The following is a 21,593-nucleotide window of genomic DNA, read 5'->3' on the forward strand; positions in this document are numbered from 1 at the left end:
AACTAATATCACTATAAGCCTCGGGGAATATTGCAGTTTTCCAGGCGGAAGTATTCATCATCTTAAACTGCGTACTCAGAGGACTTGAGAGAGGTTACCATGGTAAACGAAATCCCATCCTCACAGATAGTCAAAATGCTTTGAAAGCACTTTCTTCAGACCAGGTAAAATCAAAACTGGTATGGGATTGCCTGAATGCCCTGATAGCCCTGTTTTCTCGTAACAAGCTAGAACTGTGGTGGGTACCAGGGCATCAAGGCATCAAGGGAAATGAATATGCAGATCAATTGGCCAAGAAGGGTACGGAGATATCCTTTGTTGGACCTCAACCCGTGGTTGGAATCAGTTTACTCACTGCCAAAACCTCAGTTAAGACATGGATTAAGGAAAGACACCAAATTAGGTGGCAATCCTATCCTTGACAAAAACCGGCCAGGAAACTGGTCTTAGGTCCAAACAACTCTCTCTCCTCATCTCTGCTCAAATTGGACAGAAGAGGAATGAGAAGCGTAGTTGCATTAATTACTGGTCATGATCACTTCAGGAAACACCTACGCACAGTTGGACTCTATAAAGAGGAACCCATCTGTCGAATGTGCAAACAGGAGGAAGAGACTGCCTCACATATCCTGTTTGACTGTTCACTCCTAGAAAGGGAAAGATTTTCCCTTTCCATAACAAGGGAAGATTTAGGAATGGACACTAATGTTGGAGCCAAAATACTGTCGATAGTCCAAGGAACAGATTTTGGAAGACAATGTTAGTGTCCATTCCAATGGGGATGCACAATAAGCCTTTTAGGCTTACGTGCAGGAAACCTTTAAGACTCCTTAAAGACCCCTCCGTAACCTAACCTAACCTAACTTAATCTAGGCCTACAATTAGTAGCCTACATCAGATATACAGTGAACACACATTTTTAATTGTAACAGGTTACCCCAAATTCTAGTGTATTTATTAAACATTTCCCTGGTGTATGTATTTTACAACAAATTATGATCCAAATCGAAATACAATGGTTATGAAGATATAGAATAAAACTATCTTTATAGAGTTCAATTGTGCGTAAATATTTCCTGAAGTGACCATGACCGGTAATTAATGCAACTACGTTTCTCATTCCTCTTCTGTCCAATTTGAGCAGAGATTAAAAGATCCATGAGATACTGGAATTTTATATGTATTTTGAAAAGAAAAAGAATTTTCTTTAGCCCTACATAGAACAAACAAGTATAGCAATTAATACATAATATTTCATCTGAAAGTTTAACATGTCTACACAGCAGATCACTAAAATCAGCTGTTGGCTCCGCCAATACTAGCGACATAATTGGATTCATTGAGAAGTACACCTTCCTGTGTTGGATTTTAGTACCAACAACGTCAAAGGTGCCAACAAGAACTGTTTCTACTGTATCTTTCTTATACTGTAAACTATCTTTATTTCACCATCCTTAGCAATCTAATCAATGGCTTTATTCACAGCACTGAATAAAAATTTTTTAATTCACAGCAGTGAATTAAATTTTTTCCATGACAACCAACACATTAACAACTATAAAATCCATACATTAATTTATTTCACTTCTTCACAAACGACATTTACAAAGAAAAGGCATTCGATTTAAAATTGGATTCAGATACCGGTAATGAAATTTAGATACCAGGAATGGATAAAATATTGCATAGCAACGAGAGTAAACAGATTTTATGTGCTCGTGGAAATTATCAACCTCGGTTTTGCCTCGGGTGTTAAACATTCTACTCGTACATAGAATCTAATTTTACTTTCTTATACCGTGTAACACAGAAGTCAGTTGACAAATGGGAAACATTACTCTAATTGGAAATACAATTATATACAATATGTTCACTACCGCAAATGTTCAAAATGTCCTCCATTACTTGAAGACAGTGCCTCAATTGATCCTGATAGTCTTCTGTCACACTTAAAAGTGTTGCAGGTGGGATGTGCTGGATAACATGGGTGATTCTTTGTTTCAAGTCATCTATAGATGTAGGTTTGTCTGAAAAATATATGTTTTACAAATCCCTCATAGAAAGAAATCAAGGAGTGTGAGGTTTGGTGACCATGAAGGCCATGACTGAGATCCACCTCGTCCAACCCAATGCACACCTAACATCTCATTTAGTTTCTAGTGAACTATTAGAACATAATGTGCCGTGGCCCCATCTTGTTGAAACCACATTCTTATCCATTTGTTCAGTGGCAAATCATACAGGAACTCCAACACAGTGTTGTCCAGAAATTCCCCATATGTGTGTTGGCTTACATTTCCTACAAAGAAATATGGTCCCACAACCATATCACCTAGTATTTCACACCACACCATAACTTTTGGAGCACCAGGGTTGTTAGTTTCATGCATCCATCTTAGGTTTTCTTTGCACAAGTATCATGCATTTTGTATATGCGCATGCCCATCCATAAAGAATAAGCATTGGTCACTGAACAGAACATGCTGAAGGAAGGATCGATCAGTATGCAAAGCTGTGTGATCCAGTTGCAATATGTTTGCCTCTTGAGTGAATCCTCTTCTTGCATTGTGTGTAAATGCTTAATTTGTAGGGGTGAAAACGTGCAGTTTTCAGTACTCTGCAAACAGATTCTCTACTGATACCACTTTCTCGAGCCACATAGCGCACATAGGCTGGACATCATCTTTGCATCACGTCTATTGAATGCTGTCCGTCAGTAGAAGTTTGGGACTACCAATTCGTTTCTTGTCGAGTACACTGAAAGTTGTTTTAAATTTATGCAATAATTTGGCTACATTTCGGTATGATGACGAAAATTAAACTCATCTGCAACTTCTCTTGTTGTTCTGTGATAGTCCCCACAGAGCAGTCCTAGCTCCGCTCACTGTTCAGGAGTCAACATGATCTCTTGAACTTTCAATGAATATCAATATCACAACTGAAAACAATAAACAATAATGTTATCTTCTTCAACTCTTACTCAACTCAAAATAATAACTCAACAGCTTCAAGTTCAAACAATAAACGAAACAAAACACAAACTAACTGTAGCATTGTTTACCGCATCATGGCCTGCTTCAATTTATGTACTTTATTCATTTTATGTATTCCACAGAAACTAATTCAGGAAAACTGATAAGGAGACAAAAGGTGGAGAATTCTAGCGGCACAAAAGGGGAATATGTACTGCCAACCTAACAGTACAAATGAAAAAGGCCACTCAGATTAAGTACATCTTGGAGAGAACACGTCATTATGTTACTTTGTACAATAATTATTTGTTTTACAATTAGTAATGTTTCCTATTTGTCAACTGACTTCTGTGTCACACAGTATTATAAATTACTATTAATATTGTAAATAAAGGCCATCCATAATTTTTGTTATTCAATAATAACAGCAAAACTCAACATAAATTACCACACCTGTTGAACCTTTTTTTGGGGTTCCAAAATTTAAATTCTGCAACAAACTGAGAGAGAGTGACCAATAACATTAACCTCCTTAAAACGAGTACAAATTTAATATTGGTACAAAGTAGTGAAACTGAATATAATGTTTCAAGATTTCAGTCTATGTAACAGAGTGACATTTGCGCTCAGGTGTGGGTTCAATTCCCATTAGACTGATTACCTGGTTGGGTTCTTTCCGAGGTTTTCCCCATCTGTAGGGTGAATGTCAGTTAATCTATAGTGAATCCTCAGTCTCATGTCGACAAATACTATCTCGCTATCACCAAGTCCATTGACGCTAAATAACCTGGTAGTTGATACAGTGTCATTAAATCTAAAAAAGTAATAAAAAACAGCGTGTCAAAGCCACTCTTTCTGTGCTTTATAAAATGCATCAACTATTGACTCAAGAATCATGCAGCAATTGTCATGTCATTGCTTTGCTAAATTTTCCAATTCCAGCTGTCTTAATAATAAACGTCCAAAAGGCAAGCAGAGTGGTCACACTTCCTACTATCTTTCACAATATCAGTGGCTTTAGTGTTCTTTAGTGTTTACTGTCTGGTAAATAAAGACTAGATTGTGTCATCATGACAATCAAGTTGTAATCAGTGAGATCAAAGCTAAAAGGAAAGACCCAAATGTGCAAGATTCACTATATTTGCCATCCTCGGTATTCTAGTAGTTAAAAAGCTACATGAACTTGACAAAATTACCAGCATACATTTCTCGCACAATTTTCACACTTCACTTTTCTATTTGTCTTTGCACAGGGATGTGGGATGACAGACTTGCTGTACTCCTTTATCTCTACATTACTTCGAGTGTTTCATATATATGTTTGGACATTGTTCTTTACATTTCTATTGCTGAAATGAAACTGGTTCTTTAAAAAACTTCGACAGGATATCTATAATGATAATCACATGTCTCTTCTTTAAAGTTGGTAAACAAAAACAAAAAGCCACATCTAAATGAATTATTATACTTTACTGATAATGTCTGAATGCTATTCATCAGAGGTCTGCATTGGACATTTTCGCTCGAGCGCCAAGTAGTTCATAGCATAATCCGATAGGTAGCACACATGCATGATGGGTAAAATTGTCACGAGCGATAAATCCTCGAATGGTATAAGCCGAGCGTTAGACATTCGTTCTTGTTACAGCGAAGAACTATGTAGTAACATCATAGATGTTTATCATTTCAAAACTTTGCAGTGTTTAACTAACCTCTCCATAGTACAACTACAAAACTTGCTTTAAAACGTAATATAAATGTTGCAGGTAAAGCTCCCCCCCCCCCCCCCCCACACAGGAGTGATTTTGTTTTTGCCACATTGATAGAAGTTATTGGATGTAAATGTAATTATTATAAACAGAGAACACAATCACGATAATGCAAGAACTGTATCAATTTTTCTAGTAGTAATAATAATAATAATAATAATAATAATTATAATAATAAAATAATAATCTCTAATAATTAGTGTATCAATCTTTGCGTCTGTAACAGTTGTGCAGCATGATTATTCGTTTTATTATATTTTCTGTGATGCTATCTCTGTACTAATATTATTAATCTACTGCTATATCAATAGGCCTAATATTTTGTAATACGTTTCTATATTGTCACAGTATATAGGCGGAACACTATGTATGGACCTACCATATTATATATGTGGTAAATCAAATATTGAATAATTATTAATTAGCAATAATAACTGTATATCGAAATTTTTCATTCTATTTTATTTATAACTTCATGTTTCTGTTTTGGTACGTTCCATTGACTGTTCCATTAAACGTTTGTCATAAACGCAGAAAATAAAGCCTTATTTTTACCGTGTGAGCAAAACATATGTGTATCTTATCTGTCGTCTTCCATACAAGATAAGACATGTTGGTGAGATGACCTTGTACTGTGCTTCTACTTATTACGAGCGTATCACGACCGATCGTATCTCACTCGAGGGTGCAACACTCGACCGAGTTCAAGCGACCGATTTAACTCCAATGTAGGACTCTGCTATTCATATTCTTATGTTTGTCACAGGATAATAGTTGAAGATTTGAGCAGCACCTCAGAATAATCGTTTTAAAATTCTGGCACTGACAGGGATATAAAGCCAACAAGGTGACATATCTGAAACAACATCATTTCAATCCAATATTTACAACCAGTTGATTCAGTATGGAATGCTATGGTTGCAAGCAAAGAACTCTAAATCTATCCTACCTTAAGATTATGAAGAGAATCATCCACTTGGATTTTGATAGCAACTGCAAGCATATCTAGACTGCTGTTGCTGCCTGAACCAACTTGTACTGCTGTGCCAACCATCACTCCTGAATCTGAGCGATAGATTGTTGGTTCTAGATGTGATGGAGGTGGAGTGCCAACTAGCTTCAAGTTTGGAGTCTCATATGATGTTGCAACTAGGCCTGCAATGTTATAAAATCTTTTACATTTGAAGTTAATCAAATACAGATTACCATACTTTAAAGGTGCACTGTTAGAACAATGATAAGAATGTCCTTTTTTCTGATGGTATACAATGGTACACAGTATTGGTACCTTTACTCTTTCAACTTCTTTGAAATTGATATTTCTGTTATAAAATGACAAAATAAATCATACAGTCAACAGTAGATAAAGCTATGATTCCATGTAGAAGGAGCTGCCTCCAACAGTACATCCCGAACTTTGGGTGTTATTATAAATCTGTATAACTTGTAAATTTTGGTGGGTACTGGCAACTTTTATCAAAGAAAAATTACACTGGGTAAGAGCATGGACTTTACACACTGAAGACCTGGGTTAAAATTCAATTCAGTGAAAAAGAAATAAGAATTTAGTTATAATAACAACTTTCAGGTGTTACAATGAAAACTAAGTGGTAAATTACCTAATTGACTAGTTTCGACTTCGCATCAATCATTTTCAGATGTAGTGAGATACTTGCTTTTTCAGGTTCCTTCAGTTGTTTTGCTCGGGGGTGAAGAAATCGGAAGATGCAAGAACTTCACTAGTTCTGAAGATGACTGACACGAAGTCGAAACTAGTCAACTAGATAATTTACCACTTAGTTTTCATTTTAACATCGGAAAGTTATTATAACTACATTCTTAAGTGATACAAAATGTTACAAGTGTGTAATCAAGATGTATAAGGACATGTTTTCTGAATATTCCTATTTCTTCAGCTACCATTTCTATTATTGTTGAAAATAAATATGTGGACCAAATCTTATAAACATTGTGATATGCTTCATTACAGTGTGTCTGATTTCCAATGGATCAAATTCATGACTTTTTCATTTCATCTTTAGTTAAATTCATGACCTCTCAGAAATGTGCATGGCACAATGACAAAGGTTTTTTTAATGAACTTTTGAACTCCTATCTGAAATCCAGTTGAGAAGAATGCTGAATGTAATGATGTACGACTTGCACTATGCCATTCATCAAATTCTATATGTTTAAAGAAATAAAAACATTCAACTCTCACTTAGGATTGGGTATGGCTATTTTTAGATATATTTATCATTACATCTATTAAGATACAAATTCTTTTAACATGGTAATGCTATAAAAACTTACAAGTTTTATTAAGACAATATAAAAACTATGAAAATACAAAACTGATGAAGAATATTAAATTTCACAGTAAAAGACACACAATCAGTGTTTAAGTATCTTAGGTAAACTTGAAATCTCTACAGCTTCTTCTTTTGCCTTTTCTATAAGCTTTTCGTGTAACATGTTTCTTGATTGAAGTTGTATTTAAATAATTGAAATACGATAATTTTGAGGAAGCATACATTTGGTGCAAGGACAATGCCTTTCACATATTCCCTAATTGCTATAATAGGCTCCATGCATTGCAGGAAGAAATGCATCACTGCGCTCTGAGTGGCAGTGGCGAAAATTGTAAGTTCTTGCATGTTATCGCGCAAGCATCAGCCGTCATCTCACCGCATATTGTCATGGCAGATTTAATAATAACAGCGGTATTTCAAAGTATTTTATATGACAGTAATCGGCCAAATTCTTCTAAGAAAGGTCGTTTACTTGCATAAAGTAGTCATGCATTTAATTTACAAGAAAAACAGTTATAAAGAAACAGTGTCAGCACACAACCATGTATGTCAGCTTTCCACACTTTATATGCTAAACCTAAGTATGCTAGTAAACTGCCTGGGCCTAATTCCCCACATGAAGAAAGAGAATTTAGTGGTTATAGTTCAATTTCTAATGAATCACAATTAAATGTTCTGGCTGGTGTTAACACAGATATTTTAAATTTATTTTTGAACTGTTAGACACTACTCAACGCAAAATTAGTAAATAAAATAGACTTTTATGTTAGCCTTGCTATTTGCTGCCCTTTCTGTAATTTTCAATGTTCACCGTAGTACTATTTCTATAATGTTCCAATCTGTTTTACCTATACTTGCATAGGCAACTAAAAAACTTGTTTTCTGGCCCAGCAAAGATACTATTAATGCAACATTGCCTACTGTTTTTAAGGATAATTATCAGAACTGTAGAGCTATTGTTGACTGCACTGAAGTTAAAACAGAACAAACTCCTGAAATCAGTCAGCGTTTATATAGATACTCTAATTATAAGTCTGCATATACTGCAAAAGTTCTTAATGGAAGTGCACTTTGTGGTATGGTAACATTAATTTCCAAATGTTATGGAGGTAGAGTCAGTGATAGTTTTATCAGAAATGACTGTGGAATTTTGAAACTGACAGAACCAGGAGATCAAATTATAGAAGATAAAGGTTTCCCCGGAATAAAAATTGTATTGGAGGAGAGCAATGCAATTTTGGTAATGCCACCCTTTATGAATGAAGGTCATTAACACATGATCAAGTTAATGACATTTATAATATTGCTAGTGTGCGGATCCACATTGAATGCTGCATTCAAGGAGTGAAGGTGTATAACGCATTTTTATAGCCTTCTCCCCACTAGTTGTAATTACCAATATAACAATTGAGAAGTCCAGGACGAATTACTAGGGAAATGGTCAGTTTCCCTAGTACTGCATTCAGGGGCCTGATTCATAAAAGTTACAAAGCTACAAGCAACAAGTTAATAGTGTAATGCAGCGGTTCTCAGCCTATGGTACACGTACCATTGGTGGTACATGAGCTCTACCAGTGGTATTTAAGTGAAGTGTGAAATAAAAATATGAATTATTGCAAAATATAAAAATACATATATATTTGTTTCCAAACTTCAAACAATGAAAAAGTAAACACAGTAATTTCAATAATATGCGTTTGAATATAAAATGATTTCATTAATATGTGTTTCAATATTTCTAATTGTTGGCCAATTTCACCAAACCTCGTTAATATTAATTCAATAATATCCAGTAAAACTAAACAAGATAACAAGTCAGACACTTGCATTAAAAGACTATTAGCTTTTATGTAACAAGACCCTGGACCTCTCAAGTATTACGTATATTTGTAACAAGTAGGGAGGGAGGCTACAACACATACAACACATCGTTACTCTACACAGATAATTACTCAAATAAGTACTTTATACGTTGAGGAGTGCACCAAGATTGAAGGACTACATTCCATTCTTCGGTTAAAAAAGAGGAACAGCGCGTATTATTAATTGCTAAGTATAGATCGTATAAGTTACAGAATAAGAACATTTCCTGGTGTAAATGTACCAGTCAATAGACTTCATAAGAAGTTTTGCACTACCGATACTGCTTTGGTGTTGCACAAGGAAAGCAAACAGGAGAAGGGCAAAATTAGATCATTGTTGGAAAGGAGTCAAAAGAAATCTATTAATCGTCTAACAGCACAGTGTGCAGTTTCACGTGGATCCACACATACAACAATGGTTCAAGGTTGACCTTCATTCATAAAAGGTGGCATTACCAAATTTGCATTGCTCTGCTCCAATACAGTTTTTATTCCGGGGAAACCTTTATCTTTCAAAAAGGAATTAGGGATCCTGTAGATGAACAACGAATGTTGTATTTAAATGTTAATCCTCTCTTTAAATTTTGTGCACAAGTAGTCTTTACTGTCGAACACTTGCAATGTTGTAGAATACAATTATCCTGTTGTATTTTTCTTTAGAATGATAGAATATCTTATGGAACTTCTTTATATCAAACATTCATAATGTTGTATACCGGAATATTTTCGTCTTGTGCTTGAAATGGGAGAAAGCTTGTAACAATTAAAATTCCAAATAATTACCGTACCGATGTTGACTGCAATAATAGTAGGTACATAAAAATACGAACGTAAACAAACTTGGAGGTTGTGTTAATTACCTATCTTGGCGCATTCTATTTCTTTTCTAGTTTTCTCTTTATTTCTGTCACTTTATGGATCTATCTGGTGAAACAAGAAACGCATGTGCACTATAGTCCCGACGCTGTTATTTCCGGCGTGACTCCGCCTCTTTGCTTACGTCTTAGAAAGTAAAGGCTCTATAAAGTCTACGTAGGTAGTATCATTCGCCATTTTTGTTCTTACGTTGCCAAGCTACCATACAAGGAATCTATTTGCAACACCGTTAAACATTATCATGTCGTAACTCCTATGATAATAAATCAAACGCAATGTAATTCAGCAAATAATTGAGCGGCAAATAACGTCTTCGTGTGCTTTCTGCAAACGCCAACTAAAGAGCTAAAATGGCGGGCGATTATATTAAGTATTTATCGAGCCTTAAGAAATGAATCAGCGAATCACAATACACACACGTTTAAATGTAGCCAACCTGCAACACGATTGGCTGCCAGAAATTAGAGCGACGGGACTATAAATTCGCTCATTTTTACTGTGATTTGCAACTACATAACTACGTTTTCACGACAGGATCGTATTTAAGCTACAACAGGAGTTTTGAATCTAGATAATTCATGTAATAGTTACTATTAGTTAAAATACTTAAATCCCAAATACTTAATTTAAATTTACTCCTTCCGATTTACTGCTAATATCCACAGTCTTCAGGGGTTCGTGATGAAATACGATAAAAAAAGCGCGCGCGCACGCACGCACGCACGCACGCACGCACGCACGCACGCACACGCACACACACACACACACACACACACACACACACACACACACACACACACACACACACACACACACACACACACACACACGGGTGTTTCAGAAATACTTTGACAAATCTTGGGGACATGTTCCTCACATCAAAACAACAAAAAAAGTTCATATAAACGTAAGTCCGAAAATCCTTAGCCTTTTAGTTACTAATGAAAGAACATAATGAAACGTGTTAGATACTGTCAGCTGGTAGCAAGCATATACAGGGTGGAAGGTAACCTTTTACAAATCTACTGGTATATGATGTCTCGAATTATGATAAACAAGAAAGTCTAATAATAATGTATTCCTAGAAGGACGATTTTCGAAAAAAAAAATGGTCTTTTGCAACTTGAAATTATGATTAAGTTTTTCATGAAACTGCTCAAAATTGGATTTTTATCTCATGTAGGATGATAGAGTAAACGATGTATGACCATTTTACAGTAGTATATGCATGGAAAATAAATACAGATTTCGAATAAATCGCGTTAATAGTCGTGTACACATTGCATGGGAACAGGGCTGTGACACGCTGGCAACACTATTTCTTATGTACGCAAACCATGTGGCCAAGCTAGGTGTACGGAGCAGACAATACGCTTACATTCACTTCGTTGTTAGTTGCAGGCTACGTACAATTTGAAGCAGATGAAACACGAGATGCCACAGTTTTCTAATCGTATCTGGATGTTATTAATTTATGACGAAATTGGTCACAATGCCAATGCAGCTGCTCACTTATGGGTACACCATGACAGATAACTGCATCAGGGATGCGAAAGTTGTAGACATGCAAATGGTGGACACTTTGAGCAATACCTTTAGAAGACACTGTAAAGAACTGTGTACAAAATTTAACAGTGTACCTTATATTAATGTGTATCATTTTCATTTAGTTCCAAAGTTGTTTATTTCTTCCACATGTTGTATTGTAATTGAGCTGATGTGACATCAACTGTGTGATCCTCAATGTAAAATAATACTGTATTTAAAGGATTAATTTTGTTTTCTGTATAATTTTTAATTATACTGTATTATTGATGAAATTGCCTTAAAATATAATGGAAACTACGTGTTTGTTCGTACTAAATTTAGTGCTGAAATGATACAATAACGAATAACATAGTTCGATAATGATACAACAGATAATGAATAACATAGTTCATGTAATTATCATGTTACAGTCACATAAATTTTGATTTGACTGCATTCTCAACAATGTTTTTGTTTACAAAATGGTATGTGTGTACATCCTCTCAAAACCTCTGCCAAGTAGATGATTGAAGCAGCATTCAGTATGCTGGGATGCAATGATCTTGCGAAGTAAACACTGCTACTGTCTACAATGTTGCAGCATTGCAACATTCATTTCCAAACTATCGGTCGTATGAAAAAATATTATTTGACAAAATGTTCCCAAATGACATGATCTGTTATGTGTGTGAAGGATCGTAAAAGGTTACCTTATATATATAAGGAAACACTGAAAAAATATACATGTAGTACTATGATACTGTTCAAAATTTCAATGTTTCCTTTAATATAAACAGAGGGTATGAGTAATTTTGAATAATTTCGAGGGAAAAATTGTTCTGGGGCCGGGTATCGAACCCGGGACCTTTGGTTAAACGTACGTTTAACCAAAAATCCCGGGTTCGATACCTGGCACTGGAACAATTTTTCCCTAGAAATTATTCAAATCAACTTTACAGGGAGTTATACGTACCTAAAAGCTTGATTTGCAGAGGGTATGAGGTTGGTTGGAAAATAGTTACTAATTTGACTATCTTGTTCACTCTTTCATTATCACTAATACATACACATCTCAGTAAGCACTGAAATAATACTTTCTCAATCTGTATCAAAAGATGTTGTATAAAGTATTTATTGGTTGAAAAGCAGCTTTGTAACAACTTTAGTGCATTTTTGTAGTGAATATGAATGTAGAATTTGCTAAAACAAGTCTTGAAAATCAGTGATAATCCCTTTTGTTCACTGTTCAATCTTAATTTGGAATTGCAAGAAACTAATGTGTACTGTCTGCTAAGTTGAATATTTCTAATGCAAAGAGTAAAAACATACATATGATCGGCTTGTATACACTATTCTTACAATATTTATTGGCTACTATTATTTAAATTTGTTTACAGATCTGCATATTCATTATTAATTTATCATGAACATATAATAAGAACAAGAACTGAAGATATGTGAACCCACCGTTGTGATAAAAGGAAGCCTGATTTACTTGCAAACAGACATAACCTAGACCTGCTTTGCCTTTGTAGCCAGATACAGAGAACATGTTGCCTTCATCAAACATCACCTGCAATTCACCATGTTGTCCAGGAATTACATTTCCTCCGGAATCCTGAAATAAACTCAGTAGTTGTGCATATTACATGAGGAAATTATATATAAACATTCATAATCTAACACATAATTACCACTCCTCATAATTCTCTGTAAATTTCACATACATAGCTATTTCAATATCACTTTTGTGATGGTCTTATATATCTATCTACAAGAATGAAAAAGAGTTTCGAACAGCTTACAAATGCTAATTCAAACAATATTTACCATGCAACAAGAAAGCTACAAATTGCTGCTAAATATAAAATAAGAAAATTATTCATTATACACTTTGTCATTCATAACAGCTTTGGTTCTTTATGATGTTACCAGTCATATTTCTGTTTATATTTCATTTTCATCAACTGTTATCAGTCGAAAGACATACATAAATTTTACTATCTACTATGTACACCCAAAAAAAGAAAAGAATCTAATTTTCCATATTGTATGAGTACACGAGATGCAAAGTTCTATAATCTCAAAAAGTAAGATATCTAGGACTTAATTTATAAATTATATGATTTACGTACACGTAACTAATCTTTTTTTTTTTAACTTTACGTAGAATAGCTATACTCATACAGGGTGATTCATCAGGAAGGTAAAAAATTTAGGATGTGAATTCTGAAGTCATTGAGTCAAAAAGTTCATATGAATATGGGTTTGTTTTCGAATGGTTACGGAGATATGGCTCTTTGATTTCATAAAAACTTCTGGGATCCCATTGTACTAACTCACATTTAGAGGCAGATAATGGACAAATTTAAAGTTTATATTCACGTATGCATACATACCTAATATTCTAGAAGTCGGGGGTCGATGTTTTCACACATTTCCAATGGTACCTCCTTCTGCTTCAATGCACTGTTGTGCTCGGGCGTGAATCGCGCTTGGGAAAGTTGCTCGTGGCTGTTCTTTATGCCGCATCCAAAATATGGTTGAATAGCACCTCTCTCGTTTCCCCCTTCCTTTGCTACACCAAGTTTTTCATCCAACTCCATAGACAGTAAATACTCTTCGATATGGTACCCTTTTGTTTGGAAAGCATTGTTCATATTCAGCGACGACATGCAATAAACTTCCACCACACAAACCATAAACATACACAATATCGACGTATTCTGCAGTCGAAAATTTATAAGGCATCTTGAAAAAAACAATTTAACACTTCCGATAACTGTACCTGTATAATGTGCTGGTTCTGTGTCATTACATCAGACAAGGGCAGGTGATTGGACATTTGTAATGCCTCCCATCCGGTTTGTTTCTCTTATCTACATCGCTCACAATGAAGATTCTAATGTTACGTCATTCACTGTGATCGGTGATCTTGTCTCACGTTCTCTCATCAGCAGCATATGGTAACGTCTGATTCACATTGGGACAAGACATTTTACCAAAATAAAATGCACCTAGCTCCGCCATCGTTCGAAAACGGATCTATGTTCATATGAACTTTTTCACTCAAAATGGCCTAAGAAATCGTATCCTAAATTTTTTACCTTTCCTAGTGAATCAGCCTGTATATGCTGTAATTGTGTTGTTAGTAATGTTTTGTCACATTAAAAATTGATACTGATACTGGTATTTAAAATTAATACACAAAGTAAATTTTATTACGAACTATACATAGGCATAGATATTTAATGTATTCATATGTTTGTTCTATCAATATAAATGCTCTCCATGTGACTGGGAGCACTGTACTGCAAAACAAAGAAATCATTTTCCTCATCTGCTTACGATGGTTAAGTCTGACCTGAGACAGAAGTGGCATGGTTCTGAATGCTCACTAAGAAGTCAATGCTTTGCTAGCAGCCAGCCTTCCTGCTAGCTGAGGTAGGGTTCCAGTAGTACTGGCCCATATGTTTCCTTGGATTTAAAGAATTCGCAGCTGGATGGCTAAGCAGCAAGGACAAATTATAATACACTCAGGGACAAAAAAAAAACCAGACACTTCTATATTTGCTTGTATTTTGTTGCCAATTATTTCAAAATGAAACAAAACCCATTTAAACAAAATAATGTTTCATTTAGCATCTTATACGACAACATTTGAAAAAAAATCCCTGATGAGAAAATTTACAAAAAATTACAAAGGGCGTATAACTATGGCATCGTTTGGTCTAACTGTTTTTTCATTTTATGGCACCTTAAACATTAAAAACTTTTTTTAGTAACGGGTATTACCCCCTCTGGCTTGAATAACTGCATCCATATGTCTTGGCATGCTCTCAATTTGGTTAGCAATGTCTTCTTGAGGAATAAGTTCCCATTCTTCGCCAAGTGCTCGCCTCAATTATTGAAACGATTCTGGTCTCGGTCGTCTATTCTTAACATGCCGTCCCAGCATGTCCCACACTTGTTCAATTGGGTTCATGTCTGGACTCCTTGCTGGCCATGGAAGAACATGGATTCCCACTTCTTGGAGATAATCTCCGACTGCATGGGCAATATGCAGCCGTGCATTATCATGCATTAAAACAAAATTATCGCCTACAAATTGCCCAAATGGCACAACATGATCAGCCAAACATTCATTTATATACCTATCAGCTGTTAGTCTTCCATTTTCAACAAAAACCAACTCTGTACGAGCATCTGTACACACTCCTGCCCAAACCATCACTCCACCACCTCCATACGGCACATTTTCGGAAATGCAACACTGTGAAAATCGTTCTCCCCTCCTTCTCCAAACTCTTTCACGTCCATCAGGTGAGCACAGATTGAAACGGGACTCATCGGTGAACAGAACACAGCTCCACTGTCCATTTCTCCAATCCCTGTGATCATTTGCAAAACGCAGTCGTTCAACTCGCATCCTGAGAAGTCTGGGACCAGTTGCAGGTCTACTTGATATCAGTCCACTTGCTTTCAACCTCCTTCTAACTGTTTTGGCCGAAATTGGGCGTCCATGCATGTTAACAAATTGCTGGGCTACACTAGTAGCTGGCAGGTTGCGCTCCGTAAGAACTCTCAACACCATATACCTGTCTTCATTTGGATTTGTAGCTCTTGGACGACCCGAACCTGGTCTTCTGGTATACTCTAGGGTCACTCTATACCGTTTTATGGCATCATGGGTTGTGCTTCTAGCCATATTCATAACATTTGCAATGTAACGTACACTGCGTCCATCATCGTAAAGGGCTACAGCTCGAGCCACATCTTCAGGTCACATCTTGTTTTAAGACAAATGTTACAACCCCACTTAAACTCAGAAAATGTAAAAATTAAGAAATAACGAATGATAACGATAATGAAGCACAAAATGGTTGAGACAAAATTGTTACAGCTGAGACTCCGAAAGCAAAAATGGAATATTTGGTTGTAATGGCTTGTTTATAAAACAAAAAACAATCAACAATGTATACACGTCTCCATAACAATAGGTGGCTACCATAATATTGTATGAGAAGATAATGTTTTGCAAAATACCAGCAAATATTAAAGTGTCCGGTTTTTTTTTGTCCCTGAGTGTATCTTCTTAATTGCACCAGTGTCAAAACATAGTAACACAAATGAACAAAAATACATCCTTCTATCTCCCTTTCTATGCAAAGGGTCTGGTCTGGTCTGGTCCGGTCCGAACCGGTCTGTACAAAATCCACAAACTGTTAGGGACAACATGGAAATTTTACTTGAAGCAAGTAATGAGATAGGTTTGGAAGTAAATTACGAAAAAACAAAGTGTTGTTGTTTTCTAATGCCAGGCGTTTGACAATAAAGTCATTTGACCTCTTGCACTCCAATATTTTTCAAAGATATTATCATGACCAGCCAATGAAGCACAGATTTTGAGGTGTTCCGAATCCATTTCTTTGTTTGAGTTGCACAATGGGCAGTTAGGGGACTGATATATTCCAATTCTATGCAGGTGTTTAGCCAAACAATCATGGACTATTGCCATTCTAAATGCAGCTACAGACGATTTGCGTGGTAAATCGGGAATTAACTGTGGATTTTGATGCAGTGAGTTCCATTTTTTCCCTTGCGATTGTGTTATCAAATTTTGTTTGTTGAAGTCTAAGTATGTAGATTTAATAAATCTCTTCACAGAGTAATACGTAGATTTAGTAACAGGTCTGTAAGTAGCAGTGCTGCCCTTCTTTGCTAAAGCATCCGCATTCTCGTTTCCCAGGATTCCACAATGGGATGGTATCCATTGGAATACAATTCTTTTATTGAGTGATATTAATTGAGAGAGCATTTTAGTTATTTCTGCTGTTTGAGACGATTGATAGAATAGCTGCTTTGGAGTCTGACAATATAACTGCATTCCTAAATTTATTGATGTGGCATAGAAGATTTCTGAGACATTCACTTATTGCAATGATTTCACCATCAAAACATGTTGTTCCATATCCAAGTGATCTATAAAGTGAGAAGAGACAGCACGTAACACCTGCACCGGCACCTTGTTCTCTGGAGATCAAGGATCCGTTGGTGTATAAATGAAGCCAGTTTTGTGAAGGGTACCTAATATTAATTGTCTCTAAAGACAATTGTTTCAGTATTTCAGTGTTTACTTCTGATTTCAGTATTTCTTCTGTTAAATTTAGATTATATTCTATATTTAATAGAGTTAAAGGGTTTGGTTTAATTTGTAAGTTTTCTTTTAAATTCGGGTTATTGATTTTCTGTTTTAATTCTTGAACAATGGATATGAAACTTTTTTGAGTTTTCAATCTACAGAGAGGACTGTATGAATGCCAATTGTTTCCTGGTAATTTGATAAGTTTTTCATATTGAATCAGTGCTTTTTCTTCTATTGTCATTTTGATACTGTTAATATTAGTGAGGAACCTCATAGAATCTATTGGAGTTGTTTTGATTCCACCAGTAATGAGTCTGAGAGCTTGGTTTTGAACATATTTTATGTCGTTTATGAAAGGTGAAGTAATTAAAATTTCTCCGCAGTATGTTCAGCACTGGCTGTATAAACATTTTGTATGTAGAGTTCAAAGTATTCCTAAAACATCCCCATTTCTTTCCTACTAGTCTTTTTAGAAGGGAGAATCTTATACGAGCTTTTTCAGAAATGTATTTCAAATGGTTGCTCCAAGTTAACTTACTATCGAAAATAACTCCAAGATATTTAGATTCATAAGTCCTAGGAAGGTGTTGGCCATTGTATTGGATATTGAATTCTCTTTCTTTTTTACCGAGTGAAAATATTTGGTAGTTACTATTGCTTAAATTCAGTGTCATCAAATTTGATGTATTCCATTCATGTAGTTGATTTAGAGCTTTAAGAGCAGAATTTTGAATTTTGTCTCTATGTCTGTAAGATCCGGAAGTCCACAAAACTATATCATCTGCAAATAGTGCTGTTTTCATGTTTGATTCTTCTAATAGGGAGGGTAAGTCATTTATATAAATATTGAATAAAGTTGTGCTGAGGACAGCGCCCTGAGGTAGACCTCGATATGTTTGTCTGTAACTAGAAAGTGAATTATTGAATTTAGTGGCAATGAATCTTTGACTAAGGAATTCTGATATCCATCTGAACATATTGCTGGAGATACCTAATTTCTGGAGTTTTAGTAATAATTTATTTCTCCAAACAGAGTCATATGCTAACTGAAAGTCAATAAATATTGCCAAGGTATCTTCTTTCTTGTTAAAACTGTCTTTTATTTCTTGGCCGAGACGTATGACTTGTTCACTGGTAGAGTGTAGTTGTCGAAAGCCTACTTGTCTTGGTGATAAAAGGTTTTGGGATTCTAAATACCAAGTTAATCTGTAGGAGATCTTGGACTCCATGGTTTTTGCTATCATGCTTAATAGTGCTATTGGTCGATAACTATTAACATCATGAGCAGATTTCCCTTTTTTGTGAATTGGTACAATGATTGCTTTTTTCCAAGCTGCAGGAATTGAGGTGTTCCATGATAAATTGAAAATGGATAAAAGTACAGACTTGGCTTTTTCCCCCAGATGTTTAAAAAATTCGGAATGAATGTTGTCAGGGTCAGGAGATTTCTTGGTTTTTAAATTTTGTATAGCTAGAGTTAATTCTTAGGAAGTAAAATTTTGATGAAATATTTCAGGTTTTGTACTAGTAATATTGTTTTTATTATTTTTATGTAATTCTCTTTTGATAAATTTGTCAGCTTTTTGATATTGGGATGTAATCTGTGAGAGTTTGAGTAGTGTTTATTAAATGTGTTTGCTATATCCCTACCATCTGTTAGTGTTTTGTTATTATGAATAATAGGTTGGCTAGTATTTTCCTGTGTATTGGAAATATTCTTCAGAAATTTATATGTTTTAGCGTTATCGGTTCTGTAATTAATATTTTCAATAAATTTATTGAAACTGTTCTTTTTTGCTGTTATGATTGCTTTTTTAAGAATGGCAGTCTTCTTCCTCCAATCTTGAGTATCTTCTGGTGTTTTGCTATGTTCTGCTTTGGTTCTTGCTTTATCTCTATTTTGTTTCAATAAATTCAGGTTTTCTGTCCAGAATGGGGTGTATTTTTTTGGTTTGCCTCGTGGAATGTGCTTTTTTGCAATTTTAAGAAGAGATTCACAGAAATATTTGTTCAATCTATCTGAGTTTCTATTTTCCATTAGTGGTGTGTTGAGCTTGAGGTGTTCGTCGAGTTCTGTTGTAAATAGTTTCCAATTCGCTTTCTTAAAGTTCCATGTTCTTTTCTTATTGTAGGGTTCTTTTCTTCGGTTTTGGTGGAGATGGATAGAAGCAATGATGTCTCTATGGCCAGATCCAGGGTCTTCAATTATTTTTTTCTTGGTTTCGTGATGGATATCTGATGTTACTAGTAATAAGTCTGGATTTGTACCAGAACCAGAATAATGAATGAAAGTAGGGGGATCTTCTTTTCTGTAGACAAGTATATGATTATGTCTCGTGACCAGAAAATTGTACGAAATAGAAATATAAAAAATTGGAAATTTATCCATTTAAGATGTAGGAAATTTTATATATCTTGGAATAGTAACAAATATAAATGACACTCAAGAGGAAATTAAATGTGGAATAAATATGGGAAATGTCTGCTATTATTCGGTTGAGAAGCTTTTATCATCTAGTCTGCTTAAAAAAAATAAAATTGGAATTTATAAAACAGTTATGTTCTGTATGGCTGTGAAACTTGGACTCTCACTTTGAGAGAAGAACAGAGGCTAAGGGTGTTTGAGAATAACGTGCTTAGCAAGCTAACGGGAATGAAGTTACAGGAGAATGGAGACAGTTACATAATGCAGAACTGCACACATTGTAAGAAACATTAAATCTAGATGTTTGAGATGGGCAGGGCATGTAGCACATATGGATTTTTATTTTTTATTTTATTGGGTTATTTTATGACGCTGTATCAACATCTAGGTTATTTAGCGCCTGAATGATATGAAGGTGATGATGCCGGTGAAATGAGTCCGGGGTCCAGCGCCAAAAGTTACCCAGCATTTGCTCATATTGGTTTGAGGGAAAACCCCTGAAAAAACCTCAACCAGGTAACTTGCCTCGACCGGGATTCGAACCCGGGCCACCTGGTTTCGCAGCCAGATGCGCTGACCGTTACTCCACAGGTGTGGACGAGCACATATGGATGAATCCAGAAATGCGTAACTTATAGAGTGTTAGATGGGAGACCTGAGGGGAAAAGACCTTTAGATGTAGATGGAAGGATAGTATTAAAATGAATTTGAGGGAGTTGGGACATGACGTTAGGTACTGGATTAATCTTGCTCAGGATAGGAACCAATGGCAGGCTTATATGAGGGAGGGCAATGAACCTCTGGGTTCTCATTTGTAAGTAAGTACACTTAAAGCAAATATTCGTAAAATTCTAAGAAATGTGCCTATTTCATTACATGTAGTGTCATCTCAACAGCTGAAATATGATAGTATGTAGCACTTTCACTCACCCTGACAGGTGCATACAGGCTGACTACACCTTGATTCACTGTAAGTGTCACAGTCATTGTACTTTGTCCCTGCTGATTACTGCCTTCAAGTTGTTGTTTTCGTTTGTGTCGTTGACGATGTTCATAAACAGAGTAATACACACCATCTGTGTCTTCTGAATCAGAATCAGACTCTGAAATATAATGCTATATATCAGTTCTGAACGGCATTTAGGCACAACAGCAATTATACTCATATCATGCTTTTTTTAAAAAAGTTAATACTGCTGCCTATTTCACTTCTCAATACATATAATATGTAGCTAAATAAATGCACAGTTTATGTCCTAATACTGTGGTCTATATATGAGCCGTTTAGAGCAGAAGTGGTGTAAGTCAAAATTGGGTAATGAGGTTTAAAGTAAAAATTCTGTAAAATACAGCGCAAAGTAGCAATTAATATGTCCTTCGTGCTATCCACTGGCTACTAATAGTTTAAATAAATTGAATATTAATTGCTACTTTGCGCTGAGTTTTACAGAATGTTTACTTTAACCCTCATTACTCATTTTTGACTTACACCACTTCTGTTCTCAACGGCTCATATCTAACAGAAAATTAAAATATAAATCTTGACTACACTCTTTTAATACTTTCATCATTAAATATCTGGTAAATTTGTTGTAAAAGCAATTTCCGAAACTAGCTATTAACTATGGTACAAATAAATTGCCATCACAGTTTCAATCAACTCAGGAAAGTTTTTATATAACAAATTTACCAAGTCTTTAGGGAA

The 21,593-nt window shown here is 35.4% G+C and overlaps 1 protein-coding gene across 2 annotated transcripts in view; it reads right to left on the reverse strand.

Annotated features, from left to right (window-relative positions):
* Positions 1-21,593, reverse strand: part of Atg2 (Autophagy-related 2) — a 326,693-nt gene that overhangs the window by 144,593 nt on the left and 160,507 nt on the right. For both annotated transcript variants that reach the window (XM_069833677.1, XM_069833676.1), the window contains exons 21-23: positions 20,819-20,991; positions 12,786-12,936; positions 5,691-5,896 (exon numbers count right to left, since the gene is read on the reverse strand). In XM_069833677.1, the coding sequence (XP_069689778.1) occupies positions 5,691-5,896; positions 12,786-12,936; positions 20,819-20,991 (530 nt within the window). The remainder of the gene's footprint in view (positions 1-5,690; positions 5,897-12,785; positions 12,937-20,818; positions 20,992-21,593) is intronic.

Source organism: Periplaneta americana, chromosome 8 (genome assembly GCF_040183065.1).
Source record: "Periplaneta americana isolate PAMFEO1 chromosome 8, P.americana_PAMFEO1_priV1, whole genome shotgun sequence".
In the NCBI taxonomy this organism is placed as follows: Eukaryota; Metazoa; Arthropoda; class Insecta; order Blattodea; family Blattidae; genus Periplaneta; species Periplaneta americana.